The 26,367-nt window shown below is 34.5% G+C and overlaps 1 protein-coding gene across 1 annotated transcript; it reads left to right on the top strand.

Moving 5' to 3' along the window:
• Positions 1-2,464: 2,464 nt before the first annotated feature.
• LOC104231048 (uncharacterized) lies at positions 2,465-26,056 on the top strand. The gene is made up of 6 exons (XM_070170081.1): positions 2,465-2,717; positions 23,649-23,711; positions 24,041-24,107; positions 24,509-24,591; positions 24,919-25,409; positions 25,613-26,056. Exons 1-6 carry the CDS (start codon positions 2,465-2,467, stop codon positions 26,054-26,056), a joined length of 1,401 nt encoding a protein of 466 aa, XP_070026182.1.
• The last annotated feature ends 311 nt before the right edge of the window (positions 26,057-26,367 follow it).

A 26,367-nucleotide genomic window follows, 5' to 3' on the forward strand; every position in this document is an offset into this window, starting at 1 on the left:
AAGTAACCGGTAGATTTCCGTATTCAGTGACTCCGCAGGAGTTTGCTTATTACTCTGAGTTTAACATCGAAGATGATGAAACTCCTAGAGATTTTTTGCGAATTCCGGATGAATACATGGAAATTTATTGTAATAAAATTGTTGGAAATGTACGTCAAGGTAGAAGACGTTCCCAATAATGAGGGTGTGCATAGTAGGATACCCCCCAGTCATCGAGTGGTTATTCTGGAGCAGTTTTGCCGGACAGATTGCCGATGAAAGAGCTTGCCTTTATTTAAACTTGTCACCACCGGCGAATGAGCAGCCCCAAAATATTTTTTCGACTTTATATAATTCACAAGACGACCGGTAAACTTCAATTTTTCTACGCTTTAGCGATGTTTATTTTATGTTTGAATTGGATTTGTATTAACACTCATATTTTTCATAGGGGGTACCGTCCGGTTATGAATTTTACAAGTTATGACCCTGCCCCTAGTTGGAATATGCGTAGTTCTGGAGTATTGGACCAAGGTGGTCCATACGGGAGTCATCATCAACAAGAAAATATCCATCATGAAACGTCAAGACAGTACGACTTGTAAGTAAAGTGATATATCTATTTCTAAAGTATTTATCTAGTTGGGTAACTTATCATTTTGTTCTTTTTGTAAAGTGAAAACGAGCTTCTTGATGTTCTTGACCTCACACAGTTGCCCATAGACGACGTATTCACTCGTGAGTTGGCAGATGCGCAGAGTCAGGAAGATGATAGTAATTATGACAACAATGCGGATGAGTTTGGAGATGACACACCCTTCTATGATGAGGGTGATGAGGAGGAGGAAGTGAACGTTGAACCTGAGCTGACGAGGGAGCATGTTCCTCCACCTCCCGCTAGACCAAGAGTATACGAGTCCCACTCGCCATTTCATGAGCGTAATATTCCCTACCTTGATAATTTGCCAAGTATGCCGAACGTGGATGCCCTCACAAAGGATGATGACGAAATTCGGTCAGCGATGTGGGTTGAGTCTAGACCAGCTGTTCTGACAAAGGGCATGTATTTCCCCGACAAAGCTCGCCTAATTAGGGCTGTAAAAATCTACAATATAAGAGAGTGTCGTGAGATGATAGTAAGTGAGTCAACTACGGAGGTATACAAAGTTGTATGCCGTAAAGACTTTATGGGTTGTCACTAGATGTTGCGTGCCAACAAGAAGAAATCAAGTTTGTGGAAAGTGGGTAAATTTATTAGCACCCACAGATATGAAATGGACACATTCAATGAGAATCACTTCAACCTGGATGTGGATTTGATTTATCTTATCTTGATTCCATATTTGGAGGTGTCCATTAGGTTCAAGATTAAAGAGTGTATTATAGTCGTCCACCAAGAGTATGGTTGTACTATAACCAAAAGAAAGGCATATCTCGATCGCAAACGTGCCTTTGAATTTATTTATGGTGACTGGGATAAGTCTTTTTCAAATCTACCCAGGTACATAGCCGCACTGCAACACTTTAACCCCGACACTATTATTTAATGGAGGCGTGAGGGTAGTCCGGACAGACCCGAATATATTTTCAACTATGTGTTCTGGTCATTTAAACCAACAATTGATGGTTTTGTGCATTGTCGTCCTATAATTTCCATAGACGGTACTCATGTCTATGGAAAGTATGATATTAAGCTTTTGATTGCAGTTGCAGTTGATGTTAACGGCTAAATATTTCCACTAGTTTTTGCCATTTGTGCCAACGAAAGCGAAGCGACGTGGAAGTTTTTTTTGAACCACTTGAAGCAGCACGTTGTCAAATAACGTTGAGGTATTTGTCTAATATCCGATCGACATGGTGGTATTTTAAGTTCTATACGGCACTTGCCTGAATGGCAGGAACCATATGCATACCACCGTTACTGTGTGAGGCACTTGAAGGCCAATTTCCAAAAGAAATATCCTGACAAGGCCTTCCATGACTTAATGTGGATGGCTGCAACTGAGCACCAGCAATGCAAATTCACCAGGCGCATGGAAACGATTCGGCAAATAGATCCACGAGCCTATACTTGGTTGATGGGACATGAGCTTCACATGTGGACATTGCATGTTGATGGCGGCAGACGATGGGGAGCCCTCACTACAAACGTGTCGGAGTCATTCAACGGCTTGTTGAAGTCTTTTCGTGGACTGCCTGTAACTGTCATGGTCCGTATGACATTCAAACAGAGTGCGGAGAGGTTAGTTGAAAGGTATGGAGCTGCATCAGCATTGATGGACAAGGGTGTTCAATTTATGCCAATACCCATGAGAAGATTTGAAAGGTACAGGAGGCGAGCACAGTGACATTCGTTTCTATAGTACGATAATGACCGGGGTATTTTGAAGTTAAGACCACTATCTGCGGACACCGTGGGAATAATCTTCAGACGGTGAATGAAGCCAGAAGGTTTTTTTCATATGGGAAATGGACCATCTACCACATGCCGTGCGCACATGCATTGAAGTACTTTCAACAAGTTGGATATGGGGCAACCAACTATATTGATAGGCAATACAGTGTTGCTGAATACGTAGACACGTATAGCGGGCAGTTGCAGCCATTAGGTGCTGAGTATTATTGGCCGCTGGAACCTTTTAAGATGGTATGTAACAAGGACTATTTGCGCAAACTGCAAGGGAAAAAGAGAATGCGTATACGGAACCAAATGGATGTCGGTGACACTGTTTATGCGCGTAAATGTGGCATATGCTCGCAGCCAGGACACGACCGTCGTAAATATCCTTCAGGTGGTGTGCGTGGCGGTGGTAATCCAGCTTCTGGTGCAAGTTCGTCGAATGTACCCAACTATCAAGGATACCCCTAGTCTTTTGTTTTGGTTTTGGTTTTTTTAATATGTGTATGTTGCAATATATATCAAATAAAATTATGTTCCACAATCTTGTTACATTTTATTTTTTAACGTGACGTTTTGATATGGTTGTTCAAATATTAAACTTATTTGTGTTAGTAAAGAAGACCAAGAATGTGGAATAAAAAAAATTATGTATTAAAAAATAAATCTAATATGTAAAGCGGGGTATAATAATACGTTTCATCTATTGTATTGTCACTCTCAAAAAGCTGGAATGACTGAAGAAAAAGCTGTTTAATTGCAGAATAACTTTAATATGTAAAGCGTGGTATAATACTACGTTTTGTTGAGTTGTCATGTCGTTCTGAAAAAGCTGAAAACCATGTGAAAAACTTGTTTTGTTGCAGAATAACTTTAATATGTAAAGCGTGGTATAATACTACGTTTTGTTGAGTTGTCATGTCGTTTAACTTCAATAACTAAAATGCAGTATAATACTACGTTTTGTGTGAATTATTGACTATAAATAACGGGTGCATGCTACTTATGTTATGCGCTTAACAATAACCAAAGTTTCTCTTTAAGAAATGTCTGAACAACCCGTTTATGTCCCAAGGTGCTATTGCGGAGAAAAATGCAGTTTGTACAAATGGTGGCCAGATGGTGGACGTCGCTACTGTGCATGTATGAACAAGGAGGACGAGCAACCTGACAAGACTACATGTGAATTTGAGGTATGGATGGATGAACCATGTAACCAGGAGTACTACAAAGAAAGAATTTATGATCTTCATATTACCTGTACGAGGCAAGAGATACGTGAGCGCCGAATCAACCAAGAAATTGATGAGTTGAAGGCGAAACTCAATGAGGTAGAAGAAGAGAAAAAAAAAAAGTTGGAAGACCAACTCCAGTGGTTGGAGCAAATAATAGTACGCGGTCGTGACTAAACAATGGCTTGTACGTGTTGAGCGTACTAGTGTATCTTTATGTTTCCCTTGTCAAGTGTTTTCAATAGTTCTACTGTTTGTTTTTGTTATGTGTATCGTTAGATTTTTCGTGTTTGTGTTGTCATGTTTAAATAAAATTGATGTTCAAATTCTGTCACAATAACCTGTGTCGTTAAACTAGAATTGTTGCAATTATCTACATAATGTATTATTTTCTTCATAGAATTGTTCAAATATTCAACGTATTGGTGTTACTAAAGAACACCAATCTAAAAATTTTAAAAAAAAATTATGTGCAAAGCGTGGTATAAGACTACGTTTGTATAGTACTACGTTTTATGGAGTTGTCATTTTGTTCTGAAAAAGATGATAACCATGTGAAAAAAGCTATTTTCTTGCAGAAAAATTTAATACTTAAAGCGTGGTATAGTACTACGTTTTATGGATTTGCCTTGTCATTCGGAAAAAGTTAGAAACGCATGTGAAAAAGTTGTTTCCTTGCAGAAAAATGTAATATGTAAAGCGCAGTATAATACTACGCTTTCTTGAGTTGTTATGTCGTTCTGAAAAAACTGAAAACTATGTGATAAAACAATGTCGTTTCAAAGAAATTTAATATGCAAAGCGTGGTATAATACTACGTTTTACGTGTATGTAAAGCTTGGTATAATACTACGTTATATGTGAAATCTTGCTTATAAATAACAAGCACATTCTAGTTATTTTCTGCGCTTAACAACAACCTATAGCAAATATTTCCATAAAACCAAAGTTTCTCTTCAAGAAATGTCTCAACAACCCCTTTATTGCCCAAAGTGCGACTGTGGAATCAAAAGCATGATGTACGTTTGTTGGGAAGAAGCTGGACGCCGCTACTGGGCGTGTATGAACATGTTTTATAGGCAACCCGACGTACCTACATGCAATTTTAAGGTATGGATTGATGAACCATGTGAGCAGGAATATTACAAAGACAAGTTGTATCATCTTCATGATGTGTGTATGGGGTAGTAGGACAGAGAACGCCAATTCAAGCAAGAAATTGCAGAGTTGAAGGCGAAACTCAAGGTGGCGGAAGAAGATAAAAAAAGTTGGAAAAGAAGCTCGAGTGGATGAAGCAGAGAATACTAGGCGGTAGTGACTAAACAATGGCATGTACGTGTTGAGCGTTGTAGTGTATCTTTATGTTTCCTTTGTCCAGTGTTTTCCTTAGTTCTACTGTTTGTTTTTGTGTTAGGTTTGCAAGGTTTGTGTTTGTTACCATTATTTATATAATGCACTATTTACACAAAGTAAAAACATAAGTAAATCAATGAGTCCCGCAGCCTGTGTGCTTCAGTGCTGCTGCTGGCCTGAGTCGCATTCCCTGTCGTCCGGGTACACTATCTGGATCATCATCATCAAGCCGCCTCCTTATGTAAGGATGTGCAGCAGCATCGACACCACAACTGGCATGATCGGAAGAATAGGCAGTCGGGCCATCAACAATTTACAAAACAAGTACTAATCTTAGCATGTAAAAAAGTATATTTGTATTGTACGTGTTAAGTCAAAAAATATTTTCTCACCGTGGTCTCGTCGGCCTCCTAAGTATATGCATCTGAGGTGTCCTCATCAAAGCATGTAGTGGCCTCAAAGATGGGCTGGGACAGAGCCTTCATAAGAAAGTTAAAAATTAATTAATGGCAGCTCATTAAGGAAAAGAAAACAAATTGAAATTTTAAAGTAATACAAACGTACCTGTGCCAGTGGTAGATCCGCATCAACTGCCGGGGACGAGGTATAACTCAACCTGCGCCCGCCATCCACGTCCCGGGTCGGCCGATCCTCAGCTGTGGTAGATTGGTATGCAAAGTACTGGTCTACATCCTCGTCAAATGTACCCGTGATCGACAATGCTCCTAACGGGGTGACCTGCGATGCTGGCAGAGATAGCTGAAGGATGTACGACGACATGCTGCTGGAAGGCTCATCTACCTAAGGTATATAACTCGACTGATCATCTCCAAGATCCTCATCTCCAAAATCCTCATCATGTCCCTCAACAGGTGGGTCGACAGGTGCCTCAACACCCCCTTGTTGGGGACCACTATCTCTCCGTCCCCCGCGACCCCCGCGACCCCGTGGGGCACCCCTCCCTCGTGTCCTACCCTTGCCTCGTGGGACAGCCCTACCTCGATGGTATTCCTCTAGCGCTACATATTGATCCTCGTGATCCAACCTTGCACCATCTCTCATTTGAAACAAGGTCCGACGAGCCAGATCTGCCACCCGCCGGCCATACTCAACGAGTGCAGCACTGTCGGCATACTGCTACATCTCCTGTCCCAACTAGTATACCAGGTGATGCCCAATAGCCTGTGAAACACTTATGATATTTAAAAAATAACGCTATATCACAAATATAAGATATTAATAAGCCACGAAAACATACCAGTGACTCGTGCCTCCCAGCGTATGGTCTGTAGCGCCGCCAAGTACATGAATGGGGTTCCCGATCATCAGTCAGGTGTGACGGCAGTACCATGACGTATACAGATGAATAGTGGCCTCCTGGGTAAATGAAGGTGGTGGCGGAATACGGTCATCTCGCTGCTTCCAAATATGGACCTGCGGCTCTAGCCATCCCATAAATATATCATCTACCCTGACACGGTCATCCCGCTGATAGTGTGTAGGGACCCATGCAGGATCCCCCGATATAGGCTGGGGACGGTGAAACTGGCAAAGCACACGCTTTGTGGCATGATACTCAACCATATCGAAGAAGATCATCAGGACGGAGGTGCTTCAAAGCAGTCGGTCGACTAAGCAATAATCGGGCAGCTGAGCTAGCAACTCGTCGCTGTATGGTGTCCACATGAACTACCAAATAATAACATAAAAGTGAGTATGCGCAACACAACTCAATTTATAACAAGTAAGTGTAGGTACATATTTACCTGTCCGACCACCAGCATATCTAATACATCCCTAACAAGAGGGAGATTATGATGAGCATCGGTCCCTCGGTAGTTCCCACGCCGGAGAACCCACCTAGAAGCTAGAGGGAGAAACGGATAAGCCTCACCGGGCACAAGTGGTGGTAGAGGTGGCTGCAATGGCATGATCCGCTGCCAGGCCCAACCCTAAGATAAAAGGTTGACGTAAAATTTATGAGTCATTTCGACTATATAGAATTTGGAGTAATGAATAGAGTATTCGAAAATGTTGTCACCTGTAGAAGGGGCAGAAAACCACATATGTCCACCTGGCAAAGCATGCTCGCCCGACACATGCTCCTATACAGGTATGCGAGAACAGCAGCACCCCAGCTGTACAGGGGTAAATCATCTAGTTGTTGCAGATGATGGAGAAAACGCATACTCACTAGACTTCCCGAAGTGTTCGGGAATAAGACACCCCCGAAAAGCAGGAGCAACGCCAACCTCGTGTACCGCTCAATATGGAGATCCTCCGTCTCGCCGGTAATGTCTGGGTGCAAAAACGCCATATGATCTCTGATGGCTGACAAAGCAACGCGACTGCTCCCTCTCTATACAGCATCACCCTGAGGTCTGTAACCAGTATACTGCCCCATCATATCCAAATACTGTCCACGTGTCATGGATCTAATGTACCGGGGCAGTGCAACGGCCCGTCCATCTACGCGCAGCCCGTACAAAACCTGAACATCCTCCAGCATGATGGTGGCCTCTCTAGTGGGTAAGTGAAAAGTGTACGTCTCCGGTCGCTACCGCTCTACCAAGGCCATGATGAGAGTCCAATCAAGCTGCATCCGCCCAATCCGAAAAATCGTATAGAAGCCCGTAGACTGTAGGCGCGCGACTACGCGGGCATGGAAATGATGCTGCGCCATGAAGTCCCACAAATCGTCAGGTCTCCTGGCACGGAGAGGCTGATTCGATAGATGTCCCTCCAATACAAAGGAGGACCTATGGTCGCCCTGCAACACTAATAGCTGATCCTCGGTTGGTCCAGGATGCGCATGCGGAAAGTCCATATCGTCTACTATAATTTAAAGAAAATTAATTGTGTGTGTTAGTTTAATAAATTAAATAATTATTTTTAAAATTGGACTGAGTAATTATGTATGGGTTCCAGGCTCGATATTTGAGGTCTGGTAGCACCAAGTTATACTTAATTATTATGCATGTTAATTTTAATATTTTTAGAATTTTGTTAGTTTAAGGAATTAAATAATTATTTTTAAAATTGTACTAAGTAATTATGTATGGGTTCTAGGCTCAATATCTGAGGCTCGGTAGCACCAAGTTATCCTTAATTATTATGCGTGTCAATTTCAGCATTTTTAGAATTTTGTTAGTTTAATAAATTAAATAATTATTTTTAAAATTGGACTGAGTAATTATCTATGGGTTTCAGGCTTGATATTTGAGGCCCGGTAGCACCAAACTATCCTTAATTATTATGTGTGTCAATTTCAACATTTTTAGAATTTTGTTAGCTTAATAAATTAAATAATTAATTATTTTTAATATTGGACTGAATAATTATGTATGGGTTCCAGGCTCGATATTTGAGGCCCGGTAGCACCAAGTTATCCTTAATTATTATGCGTGTCAATTTCAGTTACCGATGGAATTTTGTTAGTTTAAGGAATTAAATTAAAAATTATTGAATTGGACTGAATAATTATGTATGAGTTCCAAGCTCGATATTTGACGCTCGGTAGCACCAAGTTATCCTTAATTATTATGCGTGTCAATTTCAGCATTTTTACAATTTTTTTAATTTAATAAATTAAATAATTAATTATTGAATTGGACTGAATAATTATCTATGAGTTCCAGACTCGATATTTGAGTTAATTTGACAACATATATTAATTTTTTACTTTTGTAAGATTATTTTTATAAATTAAATAATTAATTTTGTAAAGTGTAATTGGATAGAGTTTGGAGTTACTACATACTTAAACTACAGAGACTTTACGCTAAAAAGCTCTACATTTTACTACGCTAAAAGACTATATATTTTACTACGCTAAAGGCTCTATATTTTACTACGCTAAAAGACTCTATATTTTACTACGCTAAAAGACTCTATATTTTACTACGCTAAAAGACTCTATATTTTACTACGCTAAAAGGTCACTATTACATATAAAAACAACAAACATAACATACAAATATGAACAACAAACTAAATAAATAATATTTATTTATTATTTAAGCAAATAAAAACATAACATTAACAATAAAAATTATTTATCAAATTTTAACAATTTTTTGTCCAAAAGCTAATAAATCAATCCGGGTATAAATAAATACAAATTTAAACACAAACATAACACAAATTAACATGGAAACATATTCAACAATACAAATATGCATGTACTATACGAGTTTCGACATAAACAAAATCGAAATACCTCGATTTAAGTTTTTTGAAATTGATTCAAATCGAATTTTTGCACTCGAATGAAGGAATCCAAAGCTTGTCTTGTGTGCGGGACCTACACTCTTTGCCTTTTAGATGATGGGTGGGGCCCAAAAATAAATTTTTAATTTGGGGGGGAGGGACCAGCACTGGAGCAGGGATGTTTTTTAATGGAGATAACTTTATGTTGTTGTCTTGGGGAAGAAGAAGGGCTTTATTTTATTACAGGAAAACGCAGTATAATACTGTATTTTCCTTAAACGCAGTTATTGTACTGCGTTTTTCTTTAACGACTAATTTTTCGTTAAAGCAAAATACAGTATTAAACTGCATTTTAGTTATTTATGTAACTTTTTTTTAGTAGTAGAAATATATTTTTTGCCCAAAAAGACATTAGAAAAGTTTACGACTCTAGCTTCCTTTGTGATTCTACTATTTGAGTAAAACTAGAAAAAATATGTGGACCCACGAGGGGACTTCTATATCACAGTTATTTTTTTCCTTTTTGGTGAAAGTCAAAATCTGCACTCCATTATCTTTGAACTATTCCGTGACACTTTTGTACATTAGAAATATATGTAGAGAAATAATCAAATTTTATAGTTAAAAATAACGAAAATAGTAGAAAGTATAATGATACTTCACACGCTCGAAAGATATAATAGCAGACATAAGTTTAGGATTCGAATTTTGCTGCCACTTATTAAGCGGGGGTTTGGACATAAAAATTATAAAATTTCGAAAAAAAAATACAATTAAAAATGGTATTTGAAAGTAGAGTTATGTTTAGATATAAATATAATTTTGGGTTATTTTTAAATTTTTGTGATTAATTTGAAGTGAAAATTTTAAAAAACCTTCTTTCGGAGTTTTTTAAATTTTTGAAAAATTCCGAAACTTATCTTCAAGTGAAAAAATTAAAATTTTTATTAACAAATACTCTACTGATTTCGAAAAAAGTAATTTTTTTTAAAAAAAAAAAGTAAAAATTTTTGTATGGCCAAACGGACCCTAACAATAGTGGTAGCCCCGTAGGATATTCAAGTGACGAAAAGACTAGACTGCAGCTATTCTAGCATCTCAAAGTCTATTTATGTTCTCCTATTCTTTTTTACCTTTCCCCTTAAATGTATTTCAAAAGAAAACATACAACACTTTTTAAGGGAAAATTTTATAATTGGAAAAACATTCACGTAGCGTTGTTTGTAACAAATAACAATGCAGCTTAGAAAATTATTTCTTCGTAGAATTGACAAAAGATTAAAAGCTGGTGTACTACCGACGAGAATGAGTACACATTACAACATTGACTTAATTAAGGAACAGATTGCAAAGTCTAGAGTATTGAGCCGACTCTCAATTTGTAATATTTCATGTGCATGGTTGGTTAAATTTATGGTCATCATTGACTAGTGAAATAGAATTAGTAGGACAGCTTTTATTATGGTTAGACTTAGGATTATTTTATTGTTATGAATATTTTGTGGGAGTAGGTCAAAGAGGCTGTCACTAATTTTAAGAAACAAGATCCTCCCTCACAGCCGAGATTTTTGTGACACGTGGCACGTTTTAACCTGCGTGAACTTGCCATGCTATTCCTAATATATATTTGCATGCGCCAAAATATTCAACACATTGATCTAGTCATTGTAAAACAGAAAATATAATAAGATAGACAGCTTTGAAAAATTTAAACGTACGTAATGCACTTTATAGTATTACTTTGAATGCTAGTTGAATTGGCAATTCTGTCATAACTTAATCATATCTCATATTTTCTCTCTTTTAATTCCAACATTAGAGTCATGCTAGTGCAACTATGTTTGGCTTGCTACTCCCCTTGTAAACTAATACTCCCTCCGTTTACTTTTACTTGACACGTTTTGACTTTTCACGCCCTTAAGAAATAATAAATTAAGTGTGTAATTTACTATGATACACATATTAATTGATGCATGTTTTATTGGATTTGACAAAGTGATTTGAAATGAGTAATAAATACTGTGGGTATAACATGAATTTCTTTTGTCTTTTCTTAATATGCGTAAAGTGAAAAGTAAAAATGAAAATCTAGTTTTACTATACCTGCCAAGTAAAAAAGTGAACGGAGCGAGTATTAATTAACTGCATAAAAGGGGCAGTTATATTATTTGACTTTGTTGATTAAGTTGACAAAAGACTATGATAACTTAATCATACTACTTATTATTTATTTATTTATTAAATTCCCATGTTATTGCTTTCATTATATATACTGCAGTCTAGTGATACTATTATCTTTATTGCTACTCAAAATACAGTCTATACATTTTAAGTAGGCTCGTCAATTGAAAATGAAGCAGAATGTTGATCTATTTTTAATCGGTCATAAATTAATATTGAAAATACATAAAAATGGTATAGTTATTTAAAAGGTTAACTACACGTAACATCCCTGTGATATGATTCAATTTCATACACGCGCCTTATATTATAAAATAAAACACTTGCACCCCTTATACTATAGAGATCCTAAGACTTACAAGGAATGTCTAATGTTTTTTCACCCGGAGAACTTATTGGATTGTTGCGAGCAGGAGAAAGGGGACGCATGAGCGTTGGATAATGGAAAGAAGGTAGAATTGCTCGGGACCTAGTGATCGATTCTTTTTCTTCTCGACTCGGCAACAAGAGTCGGTTATGGCAAGCTGCTGTAAGTTTTCGATGAGATACTTCACAAGCAATGCATTTATCAAATTCAAAGTGGATTCGGCCTCGGAAACGTTCCGATGTGATCAATTTTTCGTAGGGGTATTGAATAGTTACAGGTAAACGATTTGCGTGGAATAATTGGAACAAGGGTATCGAACTTCTTAATTGCATTATTGATTAGAAGAGTTATATTCGTACTAAGCATGTTAAAATGTAATTATTAAAAATAAAATTTTATATATAGATTTATTTTTATGAAATTTAAAAAGAGGATAAATATTTTTGTTGAAAATCTTTGTTCATGCCTTTGATTTAAAAAGAAAATAATAATTTTTGAAATATAGTCTTTGACTTTATATAGAAAATTAGCAAAAGTTACATAATAAAACAACTAGAATTTTTATGTATTTGTCAAATACTTTTATCTTTCGAAACTCTTAAATGTGATAATGTTATCACTATTTTTCTAAAAATATTTAAACCTCTTATATAACGAATATCCCACACAAATGAAACTTCACTTAAATAGGTAAATTTAAGATAAGTCTTGAAGCAAACTTAAATTTTATAATTTTCTTTAATATACTTAGTTACGGTTCTCACTACATATAGGGCGCGAGTTTAGGATTTTCATAATATATAGGGTGTAAGTATTTGATTTCAAAATGTATGGGGTATTTTGAAACTGGGTCATAATAATATAGGGGTGTTTCTTGTAATTAACCCTTTAATTAAATTTACTTATCAAATGATCATGAACCAAATTAAAGCTGTGTGAATTATTGATTAGGCGTCAAGATATAATAAAACTAACTAAAAATTTTACAAAACTAATTTAAACTTGTGATATGACAAAGAAAATCCCCTACTACAACTAATTTCCACGTCAAGTGTGAAGATTAATGAATATCAGGTCCAAACAAGTTGGAATTATTAGGCACACTAGAGCAGAGCAAGATTACAAAGAGAGGAAGGCGTTGATGATCAGTTTGTGAAAATAATAGAGATTGTTTGGGCCTGCGGGACCATAGGCCCATTTACAGAATTACCACCTGGAGGCTCCTTCAGAGGGCCCAGTTTCTTTTGAATGTTATAGAAATAGCTGGCCAGATTTAATATTTACTTTTCTAGCCAGTATACATTCATTATATACGATTATATATATATTATACATAAATTTATACACATACATACATACATCCGACAACTATTTTTAGTTTAAGATATTAGGTGGCTTCTATTTGGGTTAATTCCTCGAGTTTGAATTGGGCATTTTGCAATTAAAGCTTACATGACAGGTCAGTCGAGATGCACAAAAATCTTCACTAGTCAGGCTGATTTACACAGATGTTCCCTTTTTAGGCCATTATTTAGATTTCATACATATTTCTAAAAGTTGTGCAAATATAGTTCATGTGGTATTACCTTTTATGAACAATGTTAAACTTGAGTCTAATGTTTCCTCACATAATATTAGACTGTGCTGTAAAGTTGTTAATAACTTACAAAACTTTAGATTGTGGTCTAACAATTTTTTTTTATAAAATTTACATTTTGCTGAAAAAGAATCTTTAGGATGTGGTCTAAGAGCAGAGGCGGATCTACCTTAGGCGAAGCAGTGTCACGTAATGCCGCTTCGTGGGAAAATTTTAGTAAATATTTATATAAGATAGAAATGACAAAACAAAAATTAAAATAAATAAAATAAAGTGACATATCTTCACGAAAGGAGCTAAGCAGGCTGTGTTGTCAAGTGATTCAGTTTTATAAATGAGGTCGCGAGATCGAAGGCACACGGCATCAATTTTTGTTTTAATATTTTTGTGCTTAATCTACTTATGTAAGATACAGCAGCTGGGTTTGAGTTATAGACCTACAAAACCTTGAACCGCCGAGTCAAGAGTCAACGACATAATTTATTTGAATATGAAAGAACAATGTTGCTTCCATAAGTAGTTTGACTATTTGTTTTCTTTCCGTTCCTTATTCTGGACGATAAAATTTATTAACAATAATTTGCGAAATCAAATGAATGATGAGTGCTTAATTGAATTTTTGATGCCTTATGTAAAAAAATTATTTTAATGAGTTTATTTTGAATGCATTTCAAAAAATAAAAACTTATCGAGAAAATTTGTAGTAATATGCCTGAGTTGTGTTTTATTACTAATATGCTTCAAATCGTATTCTTTTTTTAATAGATTTAATTATTTGTTCACCGTTTAAAATAGTGACACCGTTTACAAAAAATTCTGCGTACGCTGCACGAGAAATAAAAAGGGACAACCGGCAAAAGTCACGATTCTTTACAACAAGTAGTTTAATATAGGGAATCTTACGGAAATATTCAAAATAATTTCAAACTTATCAACATCTAGCCATTAATCACATACTTACCAAAACTAGCCAAGAGCAAACAAAATAAAAGATCTAGAAAAATAAGGATTCTTTTTCTCAAGAATCACTCGCAAAAATCTCCTTCCATATTTTATGTGTGATCAGCAAGTCAGCAACATTAGATACAAGACGGAAAGGAAACTTTGTGGATGAGGTAGCAAAGATGAAATGTATAAAAAAAAATATATATATACAAAATTCTAAAAACCTAAGAAAAAAGAACATTTTTAATGGGTATAGTTGAAATTCGTTGAAAACTTAAAAGTGGACAGCTAAACGCAGTTTATATTATTTGACTTTGCTGATTAAGTTGAAAAGTCTATCATAACTTAATTATGCTACTTATTTATTTATTTTAAATTCCCATGTTAGAGTATTACTTTCTTTGTCATACTACAGTCTAGAGATACTATATCTTTATTGCTACTCAAAATACAGTCTATGCATTTTAAGTAGGACTCGTCAATTGAAAATGAAGCATATATGTTGTTCTATTTTTAATCCGTCATAAATTAATATCGAAAATACTTAAAAATGGTATAGTCAATTAGAGGGTTAACTACACTAAAAATCCTGTAATATGATTCAATTTCAGATACGCCCTTGTATTATAAAATAAAAAACACTTGCACCCCTTATGATTATATTCATAAGTAAGCATATTAAATATAATTATTAAAAATAAAAAGTTTATAATGAAATTAAAAAAAGGGTAATCTTTTTTATTAAAAATATTTGTTCATGCCTTTGAATGGATATTTTTTGAAATAAATTATTTGAAACTCATAAATAGGAAATTTACAACATTTACAAAATAAGGTAACTAATTTTTTATGTATTTGGCAAAAACTCTTCACTATGATAATGTTATCACTGTTATGAATAGTTTGTACATTGGATACTACATTGGATGCTACATTGGATGCCCATATTGTGAATAACTTAAAGATTAAATTTTCTATTTTATGTCCATCATCTTTACTTTTTATGCCTATAAAAGGCCATGTAATTGCAATGAAAAATTACACCAAAGTGAAAGAAGAAAACACTTCTCCATTCTCTCTATCTCTTCTTGTTTACATTTTACTGCATTGCTTTTATTTTATAACACGTTATCAGCACGAAGCTCTAATTTTATTCTTAACTCCCGCTAAGTTGAGCCATATTTTATTAAGGTATGTATCATTATAATCATTTTATTTATGGCAGTACATATCATATGCTCATTGTTTGCAGATTACTTGTGCGCTTGGGCATCTTAAATAGTTTAAGTACATTGCAGTGATAAAATAACTATTTCCTTCCGTGCTCAACTCTTAGAGGACCTCAAAGTCATCAAACTAGCTATGCACTAATGTCATACTTATAATATTCATGGACTCCCTAGATCAAAACATATCTTTAAGGCATTTTGAAGAACTGTGAGAAATAAATTGACAAGCAATAATTTTATAGTTTAATTACTTTATATTTATTGGAACATATAAATAATGTTAGTCACGTTCAGTTCTATTAACACATATATATCAATAATATAAAGTGAAATGAAACAAGTATGTAATTTCTACTTTATGGCAAGAATAAAATGAAATAGTAGATTGTTAACATGATATAACTCTATTTTCATTTCTTTTACCTTAATCGTTTTGTTTTCATTAATTATTTATTATTATAATTATTTCTCTAACTTATTCATCTTTTATGATAGTTTTCACTATGTCAAATTTATCAAAACTTGAATTTGTGGCACTTGACATCACCGGGAGGAACAATTTATCATGGGTTCTTGATGCTGAAATTCACATTGACGCTAAAGGTCTTGGAAATACTATTATACAAGGAAATGAAGCATCAAATCAGGATAAAGCGAAGGCCATGATTTTCCTTCGTCATCATCTACATGAAGGGTTAAAAATTGAATATTTAACCGTAAAAGATCCACTTGAATTATGGATTAATTTGAAGGATCAATATGACCACTTAAAACTTACGGTATTACCGAAAGCTCGGTATGAGTGGATACATTAAGGTTGCAAGACTTTAAAACTGTAAGTGAGTATAATTCTGCTATCTTTAAAGTAAGTTCTCTATTAAAATTATGTGGAAACACTATCACGGATGAGGACTTATTGGAAAAAATATTTTCTACTTTTCACGCTTCAAATGTGGTGCTACAACAACAATACTGTGAAAAAGGTTCGAAACGCATTTTCACGACGTTACAATTCTAAAAAATAATAATAATAGAAGCGGTTTAAAGTTGATAAAAGCACATAAATTATAATATGTATAAAAATCAGATATCTAGCCATTACAACAGTTTAAGCGACCGTGCTATAACCACGGGATTCGGGGGTGCCTAACACCTTCCCTCGGGTCAACAGAATTCCTTACTTAGAATTTCTGGTTCGCAGACTTCATTTGGAAAGTCGAATATTTTCCTCGATTCGGGATTCAATCGGTGACTTGGGACACCATAAATCTCCCAAGTGGCGACTCTGAAATAAATAAATAAATCCCGATTCGATTGTCCTTTAATTGGAAAAAACTCCTTTCCGTGCCCCTTCGCGGGCGGCGCGGGCGAAAAAGGAGGTGTGACAATTACTCATTTAGAAGTTGGGGACTTCTTTGAGGATATTGACTGAAGAACTAATCATCTTACTGGGGAATGAAGCTATAAAAGGTGTTATGTTTATGTTTGCAACTAGTTTATTTTTCTTTAGTGTATTTTCCTAATGCATCATGTGTTGCTAGTTTCTACATTTCTAATGTATTTCTTAATGTTTTTTTCCTGCTTGTCTTTCATATTTCTTATGATGTATTATTTGTCTTTTTTATGAAGAATATGAAAATTCCCCAGTCTTCAGTTGGACTCAAGATTAATAAAGATGATATATGTCTTCTGGATAGTGCTACAACACACACTATTTTAAAAGATAAGAGATATTTCTCTTATTTGGTAATGAAAGAAGCGAATGTTAATACAATATCCGGTAGTACAAGATTAATTGAAGGTTCTGGAAGAGCCAATTTATTACTACCAGGAGGAACAAATTTGGCTATTGATGAAGCACTATATTGTAGTAAATCTCAAAGAAACTTATTAAGTTTCAAAGATATTCGCCAAAATGGCTATCATATTGAGACTACAAATGATGAAAAGATTGAATATCTTTATATTACTACAATAATGTCCGGTAAGAAATATGTGCTTGAAATGTTACCTGCTCTTTTCTCTGGCTTATACTACACAAGTATTAGCAGGATTGAAACACATGCCATAGTAAACGAGAAGTTTACTAATCAATATAATTTTATTATTTGGCATAACCGGTTGGGCCATCCTGGTTCTAATATGATGCGTAAAATAATTGAGAATTCACATGGACATGCAATGAAGAATCAAAAGATTCTTCAATTTAAGGAATTCTCTTGTGCTGTGTGTTCTCAAGGAAAATTAATTATTAGACCATCAAATATTAAAGTTAGGATGGAATCCCCTGCATTTCTGGAATGTATACAGGGTGATATATGTGGGCCCATTCACCCTCCATATGGACCATTCAAATATTATATGATTTTGGTAGATGCATCTACAAGATGGTCACATGTGTGCTTACAATCAACTCGCAATATGGCATTTGCGAGATTGTTGGCTCAAATAATAAAGCTAAGAGCACAATTTCTAGATTATGCAATTAAGATAATTCGTCTTGATAATGCCGGTGAGTTTACATCCCAAGCCTTTAATGATTATTGTATTTCAACTGGGATAACAATTGAGCATCCGGTTGCTCATGTTCATACACAAAATGGTCTAGCAGAATCATTGATCAAACGCCTCCAATTAATTGCTAGACCAATGCTTATGAGAACAAAACTTCCCATTTCAGTATGGGGTCATGCTATTTTGCACGCAGCAGCACTTGTGCGGATAAGGCCCACAAGTTATCATAAAGTCTCCCCATTGCAATTGGCTTTTGGTCAGGAGCCAAATATTTCCCATCTTAGGATCTTTGGTTGTGCGATATATGTTCCAATTGCTCCACCACAACGCACAAAGATGGGTCCTCAAAGAAGGTTGGGGATATATGTTGGATATGAATCTCCTTCTATTATAAAATATCTAGAGCCGATGACTGGAGATTTATTTACGGCAAGATTTTCTGATTGCCATTTTAATGAATCAGTATATCCAACATTGGGGGGAGAAAATAAGCAGCTGAAAAAGAAGATAGATTGGAATGCATTATCACTGTCTCATTTAGATCCTCGAACAAATCAATATGAACAAGAGGTTCAAAAGATTATTCATTTACAAAATATTTCAAATCAATTGCCAGATGCATTCACTAACCTACCAAGGGTGACTAAGTCACATATTCCAGCTGCTAATGCTCCAATTCGAGTTGATATTCCGACAGAACAATTAATTAAAGCAAATGAGTCTAAGCCATGCTTGAAACGTGGTAGACCAATCGGTTCTAAAGATAAAAATCCTCGAAGAAGAAAAAGAGCAAGTGATCAAAGTGAACATAACACAGAGGTAGTGGCTCAAGAAGAGCCCCAAGACGTAACAAATGATAAGACCTTAGGGGAGGTCCAGATACCTAAAAATAATGAAAATGAAGAGATATCAATAAGTTATGTCTCAACCGGGAAAAGATGGAACCGAAATAATATTGTTATCGATAACATTTTTGCTTATAATGTTGCTGTTGAAATAATGCAACAAGATGAGGATCTTGAACCAAAATCTGTCAATGAATGTAGACAGAGAAATGATTGGCCAAAATGGAAAGACGCTATCCAGGCAGAGTTAACTTCACTTGGAAAACGTGAAGTCTTCGGACCCATAGTTCGAACACCTGAAGGCATAAAGCCAGTAGGGTATAAATGGGTTTTTGTGCGAAAACGAAATGATAAAAATGAAGTCGTTAGATATAAAGCACGACTTGTGGCACAAGGGTTTTCCCAAAGGCCTGGAATTGATTATATGGAGACATATTCTCCTGTAGTGGATGCTATCACCTTCAGGTATCTCATAAATATGGCAGTGCAAGAAAAACTTGATATGCATCTAATGGATGTTGTTACAGCCTATTTGTATGGATCATTAGACAACGAAATTTTTATGAAAGTACCTGAGGGATTTAAAGTGCCAGAAGCATATAAAAATTTTCGAGAAACTTGTTCAATAAAGCTTCAGAAATCTTTATACGGATTGAAACAATCAGGACGTATGTGGTACAATCGCCTGAGTGAATACCTGTTGAAAGAAGGGTACAAGAATGATCCAATTTGTCCCTGTGTCTTTATAAAAAGGTCTGGATCTGAATTTGTTATAATCGCCGTGTATGTTGATGATTTAAATATCATTGGAACTCCTGGGGAGCTTCCAAAAATAGTAGACTGTTTGAAGAAAGAATTTGAAATGAAAGATCTTGGAAAGACAAAATTTTGTCTTGGTCTACAAATTGAGTATATGAAAGATGGAATATTTGTCCATCAATCGACATACACCGAAAAGATTTTAAAGCGATTCTATATGGATAAAGCACATCCATTGAGTACCCCGATGGTTGTGAGATCACTTGATATAAAGAAAGATCCATTCCGACCTCATGAAAATGATGAAGAGCTTCTTGGTGCCGAAGTACCATATCTTAGTGCAATTGGGGCATTAATGTATCTTGCCAATAATTCCCGACCAGATATAGCTTTCTCAGTAAGCTTATTGGCAAGATTTAGTACTTCGCCAACACAAAGACACTGGAATGGTATTAAACATATATTCAGATACCTCCAAGGGACCATTGATATGGGTTTATTTTATTCAAATGAATCCAAGCCATCATTGATTGGTTATGCAGATGCAGGATATTTGTCTGATCCACACAAAGGTCGATCTCAGACAGGCTATTTATTTACAAGTGGAGGTACAACCATATCATGGCGTTCGACAAAACAAACTATGGTTGCTACTTCTTCAAATCATGCAGAGATAATAGCCATTCACGAAGCAAGTCGAGAATGCGTTTGGTTAAGATCTATAACTCAACACATTCAGCAAACATGTGGTCTTTCTTCGAAAGAGAATATTCCAACAATATTGTATGAAGACAATGCTGCATGCATAACTCAATTGAAAGGAGGATATATCAAAGGAGATAGAACAAAACACATTTCACCGAAATTCTTTTTCACTCATGATCTTCAGAAGAATGGTGAAATAGATGTACAACAAGTTCGTTCAAGTGATAATTTGGCTGATCTGTTCACTAAGGCATTACCAACCTCAATATTTAAAAAGCTGATATATAAGATCGGAATGCGTCATCTTCGAGAGATTAAGTGATTTTTCATCAGGGGAAGTAACAACACGCTGCACTCTTTTCCTTAACCAAGGTTTTGTCTCACTGGGTTTTCCTGGTAAGGTTTTTAATGAGGCAGCAAGCAATGCATATTATAAATAACTATATACATCCCAATATTTTTTTTTGTAAGTTTTTAGTGAGGCACATTATCTTACATGGACATCCAAGGGGGAGTGTTATGAATAGTTTGTACATTCGATACTACATTGGATACTACATTGGATGCTACATTGGATGACCATATTGTGAATAACTTAAAGATTAAATTTCCTATTTTATGTCCATCATCTTTACTTTTTATGCCTATAAAATGCCATGTAATTGCAATGAAAAATTACACCAAAGTGAAAGAAGAAAACACTTCTCCATTCTCTCTATATCTTCTTGTTTACATTTTACTGCATTGTTTTTATTTTATAACAATCACCACTTTTCTAAAAAGTATTTAAACCTCTTATATAACTGACTAGAGTATGTTTGCCGTGCTTGCGCATGGGCCCCACAATTTGGATTAGATTGTAATTTATTAGGGTAGATATTATATGAAATGTCAAATGCAATGTAATTCAAGTAAAATTAACTATTGGAGGAAGCCAAGATTGATGTTCCATAAACTATGTAGAGTTAATGTCTTTTAAAGAAATTATAAAATCGAGTTTCTATTTAAAATAAAATCTAATCCTACAAAAACATTCAAAAGTTGAAAAAATCAATTTTGATATTCAATTTATATTTAAACAAATATATGAAGAGAATATTTATTTCTTTTATTTAACTGGAGTTTTTATTTCTTCATGACCAATTAGTAACAGACCTATTCTATGTCTACAATTAGGGGTGTACATAGGTCGTGTTGGTTCAGATTTTGCAATTACCAAACCAAATCAATTGTGTCGGGTTATTAAATCTAAAGACCAAACCAAACCAATAAAACTCGGGTTTTTCAATCTCGATTTTCTCAGGTTTTCGGGTTATTAGGATTTTTTCAGATTTTTTTTCCGGTAAAATCTTCGTAGCACAAAACATATAACTTGTGCTTAAAATATTTCTTTAATCCTAGTAAGATACAACTATATAAAGTATTTTTCAAGAAAATAATACAAAATATGAGATGTGTCATGACATTATCCTAAAATATTCAACAATAAAGACAATAAAATTATGTAATATAAATATTGCTAATTAAAAAGGCATAATAAAAATAAGCATAATCTAAAAGTATTAAGTCATGCAAAAATAAGTAGACTAATAAGGGATTATTAATTACATGACTAAACGCTAAATAAAAAATAAAAATAGATTATGCATTTTTATCTGAATTATTACAAAACAAAAATAGATATTCAATACATTGTCGTTCATAGTATTGAATTGAATGTCTTTGTTAGCATGAGTATTGATTTGATTTTGGTTTGCGTTTTTGTTAGCATTATTTAAGTTACTAATATTAATGACTATAAAACTTATTGGAACATTCAAAAGTTCTAAGTCCAACCTTGAAATAATATCTTAAAAGATAAAATTATGAAAACTTTTAAGAAATATTTATAAATTACATTACAATAAGTATATTTATATATTAAATATATATAAAATTTCTATATATGTAATGTCGGATTGGTTTGGTTTCGGGTTAATTTTCTTTAGTTAAAACCAAACTAAACCAATCATGGTCGAGTTTTTTTTTTCCAACACCAAACCAAATCAAACCAAATTATAATCGAATTTTTTTTTCTCGGTTTAACTCGAATTATCGGGTTGATGCGGTTTGTCGGTTTCCTTTGTACACCCCTATCTATAATTGACTATGACCTTGGTGAAACGCAAGCAGTGAATGGAAATTCATTTCCTTTCTCTTGTTTTAATGGAAATTTATTTTGATCAATTTTACTCTTTGGCAAATCTATTGAAATCGAAGAGCTGGATTTTTGAAATGATAAATTTGTGTGGGGCCTGTTGGTATGACACCCTTCTTCAAAAAAACAGCAAATGTACTTATTTACCATCAAATGCAGTAAATTAAGGTGGGGCCACTGATTCAGCAACTACCACACGTGCTTGCGCAACATGTGTAGCTGTTTTGGGCCTCGAAAATTGTTTAGAAGTTCCCTTATTTACTAAACTGTGGGGTGGCATTTAGCGTAATAATTTGCAAAGACATTTTTTCCTTCCTATACCATATATGAAATTTTATTACCAAATATGTGCATAATATCTAAATTACCCGCCTAATTCACATTTTTCCTACAATTTTTGTACCATTCCTTTATTAGAAATTAATAGGGCAAAATCTTCCCCTAATTACGCGCGAGAAATCAGGAAAGAATCTTGGGATTGATTGATTCTACATTAAATTCAAGTTTTGAAACGGAAAGGAGATTTCGCAACAATTGCAGAACATATCTTCGAGATTCAACAAACTGAATTCAAATTGTAGAATATTCTGTTCTTCGTCGTTTCCAGAAATCAAATTGGCGATCGTATATCTGTTCTTCATATTTTTTTCTCTAAATCTAGAAATCCAAAAAAACGAAAAAATTTAGAATAATACATCAGCAACAACACGCAATCATGTCCAAAATCGCAATCATGCTGCAATTGAATGGGAATTGGGATAACTATGACAGATTTAGAGATTTTGTAGTTGATGCCATTGTGGTATATGCGAATGCAAGCTACAATATTCTGATTTCTATGACAAAATAAACTACAATATATGATTAGAAATTGTTGATTTCAAAATGTTGTCTTCAAATAAAATTACAATCTATGTTTAGAACAAAATCTAGTCAAATAAAATACAAATCAGTTTAATTATGCACGAAGCAGTATTGTTTTCATAAATTTCTACAAATTGCAACAGTTATAGTACAATTTAACTACAATGTCTGACATCCTAAAATAAATGACTACAAAATTTTCACTATATCTACAAATTATCTACAAAGATTCTACAAAATTATAATGACACTGTTTATCTTTATTTTGATGCAGATTCATCTGGATCCCTAAAGTTACTTGATATGCCATCCTCTCCAGCTATAGAGGAATATCAAAGTGAAATAATAACATAATCTACGCAAATTGCTATTGAAGAAGGACAAGTGTATCAGGACAAGCAAACTATAGCTGCTGCAATGAAGCACTTTTCTGTGATGCACAAGTTCCAGTTCAGAGTTAAAAGATCTAGTCATAGAAGGTATGGAGATATTTTTGGTGAAAAGATCATTAAAAGCAGTTTTTTACTCAAGATATGTGTTTTTTAAACATTGTAAGTAAATTGTAGTTACATTGTAGTTAAATTGTAGTTTATGTTACTTTATGTTAAAACAGTCCTTTTGTTGCATCTACATTAATCTGTATTAAATATTATATTTTTTTTGTAGCTACTGGCTTGTATGCGTTGGTGAAAACTGTAAATGGCACTTCAAGGCAACGTCAATTAATGATTCAGTAATGTTCAAGATAAGGAGTTTCAACCGATAACACACATGCTCCTTAATGGATGAAATATCCATACAGCACAAACGTACTGCAGTTGTAGTTGGTATCATGATCATTCCAAAGTATTGTGATCCTAAGATTGTTTACACACCAAAGGACATACAAACTGACATGTTATTCGAACACGGAGTGAACCTAAGCTACATGCAAGCATAGAGAGCAAAGGAAAAGGTTTTACAGTTTTTGAGAGGGAATCCGTCTGACTCCTACAGCAAATTACCCAAATATTTTTATATTCTTGAGGAGACTTATCCTGGTTCGGTTGTTAAATTGAAAAAGACAGCAGATGAATGCTTCTTATACGCATTTGTTGTTCTTTGTACATCAATAAGTGGTTGGCAACATTGTAGGCCAGTAGTAATAGTTGATGGGACATTCTTAAAGTCAGCCTATAGGGGGATTATACTGACAGCAAGCACCATGGATGCAGCCGGTAAAAAGTGTAAATCATTTGTAGTTATTTTGTAGGCAGTCTATAAAATGTAGATACGTTGTAGTAATTTTGTAGTTATTTTGTAGCTATTACATGAAATGTAGATATATTGTCTATATTATGAAGATATATTGTAGTTGTTATGTATTTATATTTTATATACATTTTCAAAGCTGCCAATTAATATTTTATAAATTAATAATGTAGGTACAATATTGCCCTTGGCATATACTGTGGTTGATTCTGAAAATGACGCATCTTGGAAGTGGTTCTTTGAGTAATTCAAGCAGGCATATAGTGAAAGACCTTAGATGTGTGTTGTTTCAGATAGGAATGAGAGTATACTGAAGGCAACATCAATTGTCTATCCGGGCATGACACACTACTCTTGCATGTGGCATATTTGGACAAATATAAGGTCAAAATTCAAGAAGGGTCATCTACAATTATATGAATTGTACTTTGCTACAGCACGATCATACACTCTGGATGAATTTAATGAAAGGATGTCGAAGATTGAAGAGGTAGACCCGCGTGTAAAATCTTACCTATATGATATTGGCTATCATAAATGGTCAAGAGTGCATGCAACAATGAATAGAACGTGGACAATGACATTAAATATTGCAGAGTCATTGAACGCTGCAACAAAAGATGCAAGAGAGCTGCCGATATTTGACCTTTTAGAGTATATACGGACACTGCTAGAACGTTGGACCAACGAGAAGTTATTGAAAGCGAAAGGTACTTTCACATTTCTTGGATCCAAATTCAACAAAGAATTAGAGAACAACAGAACATTATCTGAGAAGCTTAGGGTAAGATCTGTTTATTTGGTGCAGAAAAAATAAATTACTTAATATGCAGTGTTTCCAGATGGTAGATAAATTGTAGTCAAATTGTAGATAATTGTAGGTTGTAGATAAGGTGCAGAATATTTGTAGATGATTTGTAGATTGGTTGTAGATAATTTATTTTTATGATTGAGATAATATTTTTTCTGTTTGTTCTGCAATTGTAGGTGAGGGCTTCAACAGATCATATACATACTGTGTTAGATGGTGTAAAGTGGTACATTGTGTGTCTAGAAAAAAAGAAATATAGTTGTGACCAATTCCAACTTGAAGAACTTCCATGTGCGCATGCTTTGGCAGCATTAAGGCACAAGAATGAAACATATGAAAACTATTGCTCTCCGCATTATACAAGAGAGAGCCTTTTGCATACGTATGAAATACCAATAAATCCTCTTCCTGATGAAAGCAAATGGAATGTGCCACAACATATTTTGGATGAGGTAGTAAATCCACTGACGGGAGATAAAAAGCAGTCAGGGAGACCTCAAAAGGAAAGATATAAAACATATGATAAAATAAAGTCAAAGAAATACAAGGTGTCATGTGGAAATTGTGGAGGTGAAGGGCATAACAAAAGATCTTGCAAGAATGCGCCCAAGAAGAAATAAATATCATGTAGTTAGAATATTTATTCAAACTAACTGTTAGTGAGTTAAAGTTAGCAGATTTTTTGTGTAATCGTTTAAGTTTTTAAAGATCATTATGAAGTAGACTACAATTTGTTTATGTGAGTTTAATATGATTTTATGTATTGTGTCAGACATCTAAATTTGTCTTTATAGTGTAATTAATTTTTAATTTTTATTATCTATAATACAACTGATATCAAAAAAGTAACTTTTAATGTAAATTGTTTCCAGATTGTAGGTAAAATATAGATTAAATGTAGTTAAATTGTAGTCTTGGTAATAATTTATAG

The sequence above is a fragment of the Nicotiana sylvestris genome, chromosome 3 (genome assembly GCF_000393655.2).
Source record: "Nicotiana sylvestris chromosome 3, ASM39365v2, whole genome shotgun sequence".
NCBI lineage: Eukaryota > Viridiplantae > Streptophyta > Magnoliopsida > Solanales > Solanaceae > Nicotiana > Nicotiana sylvestris.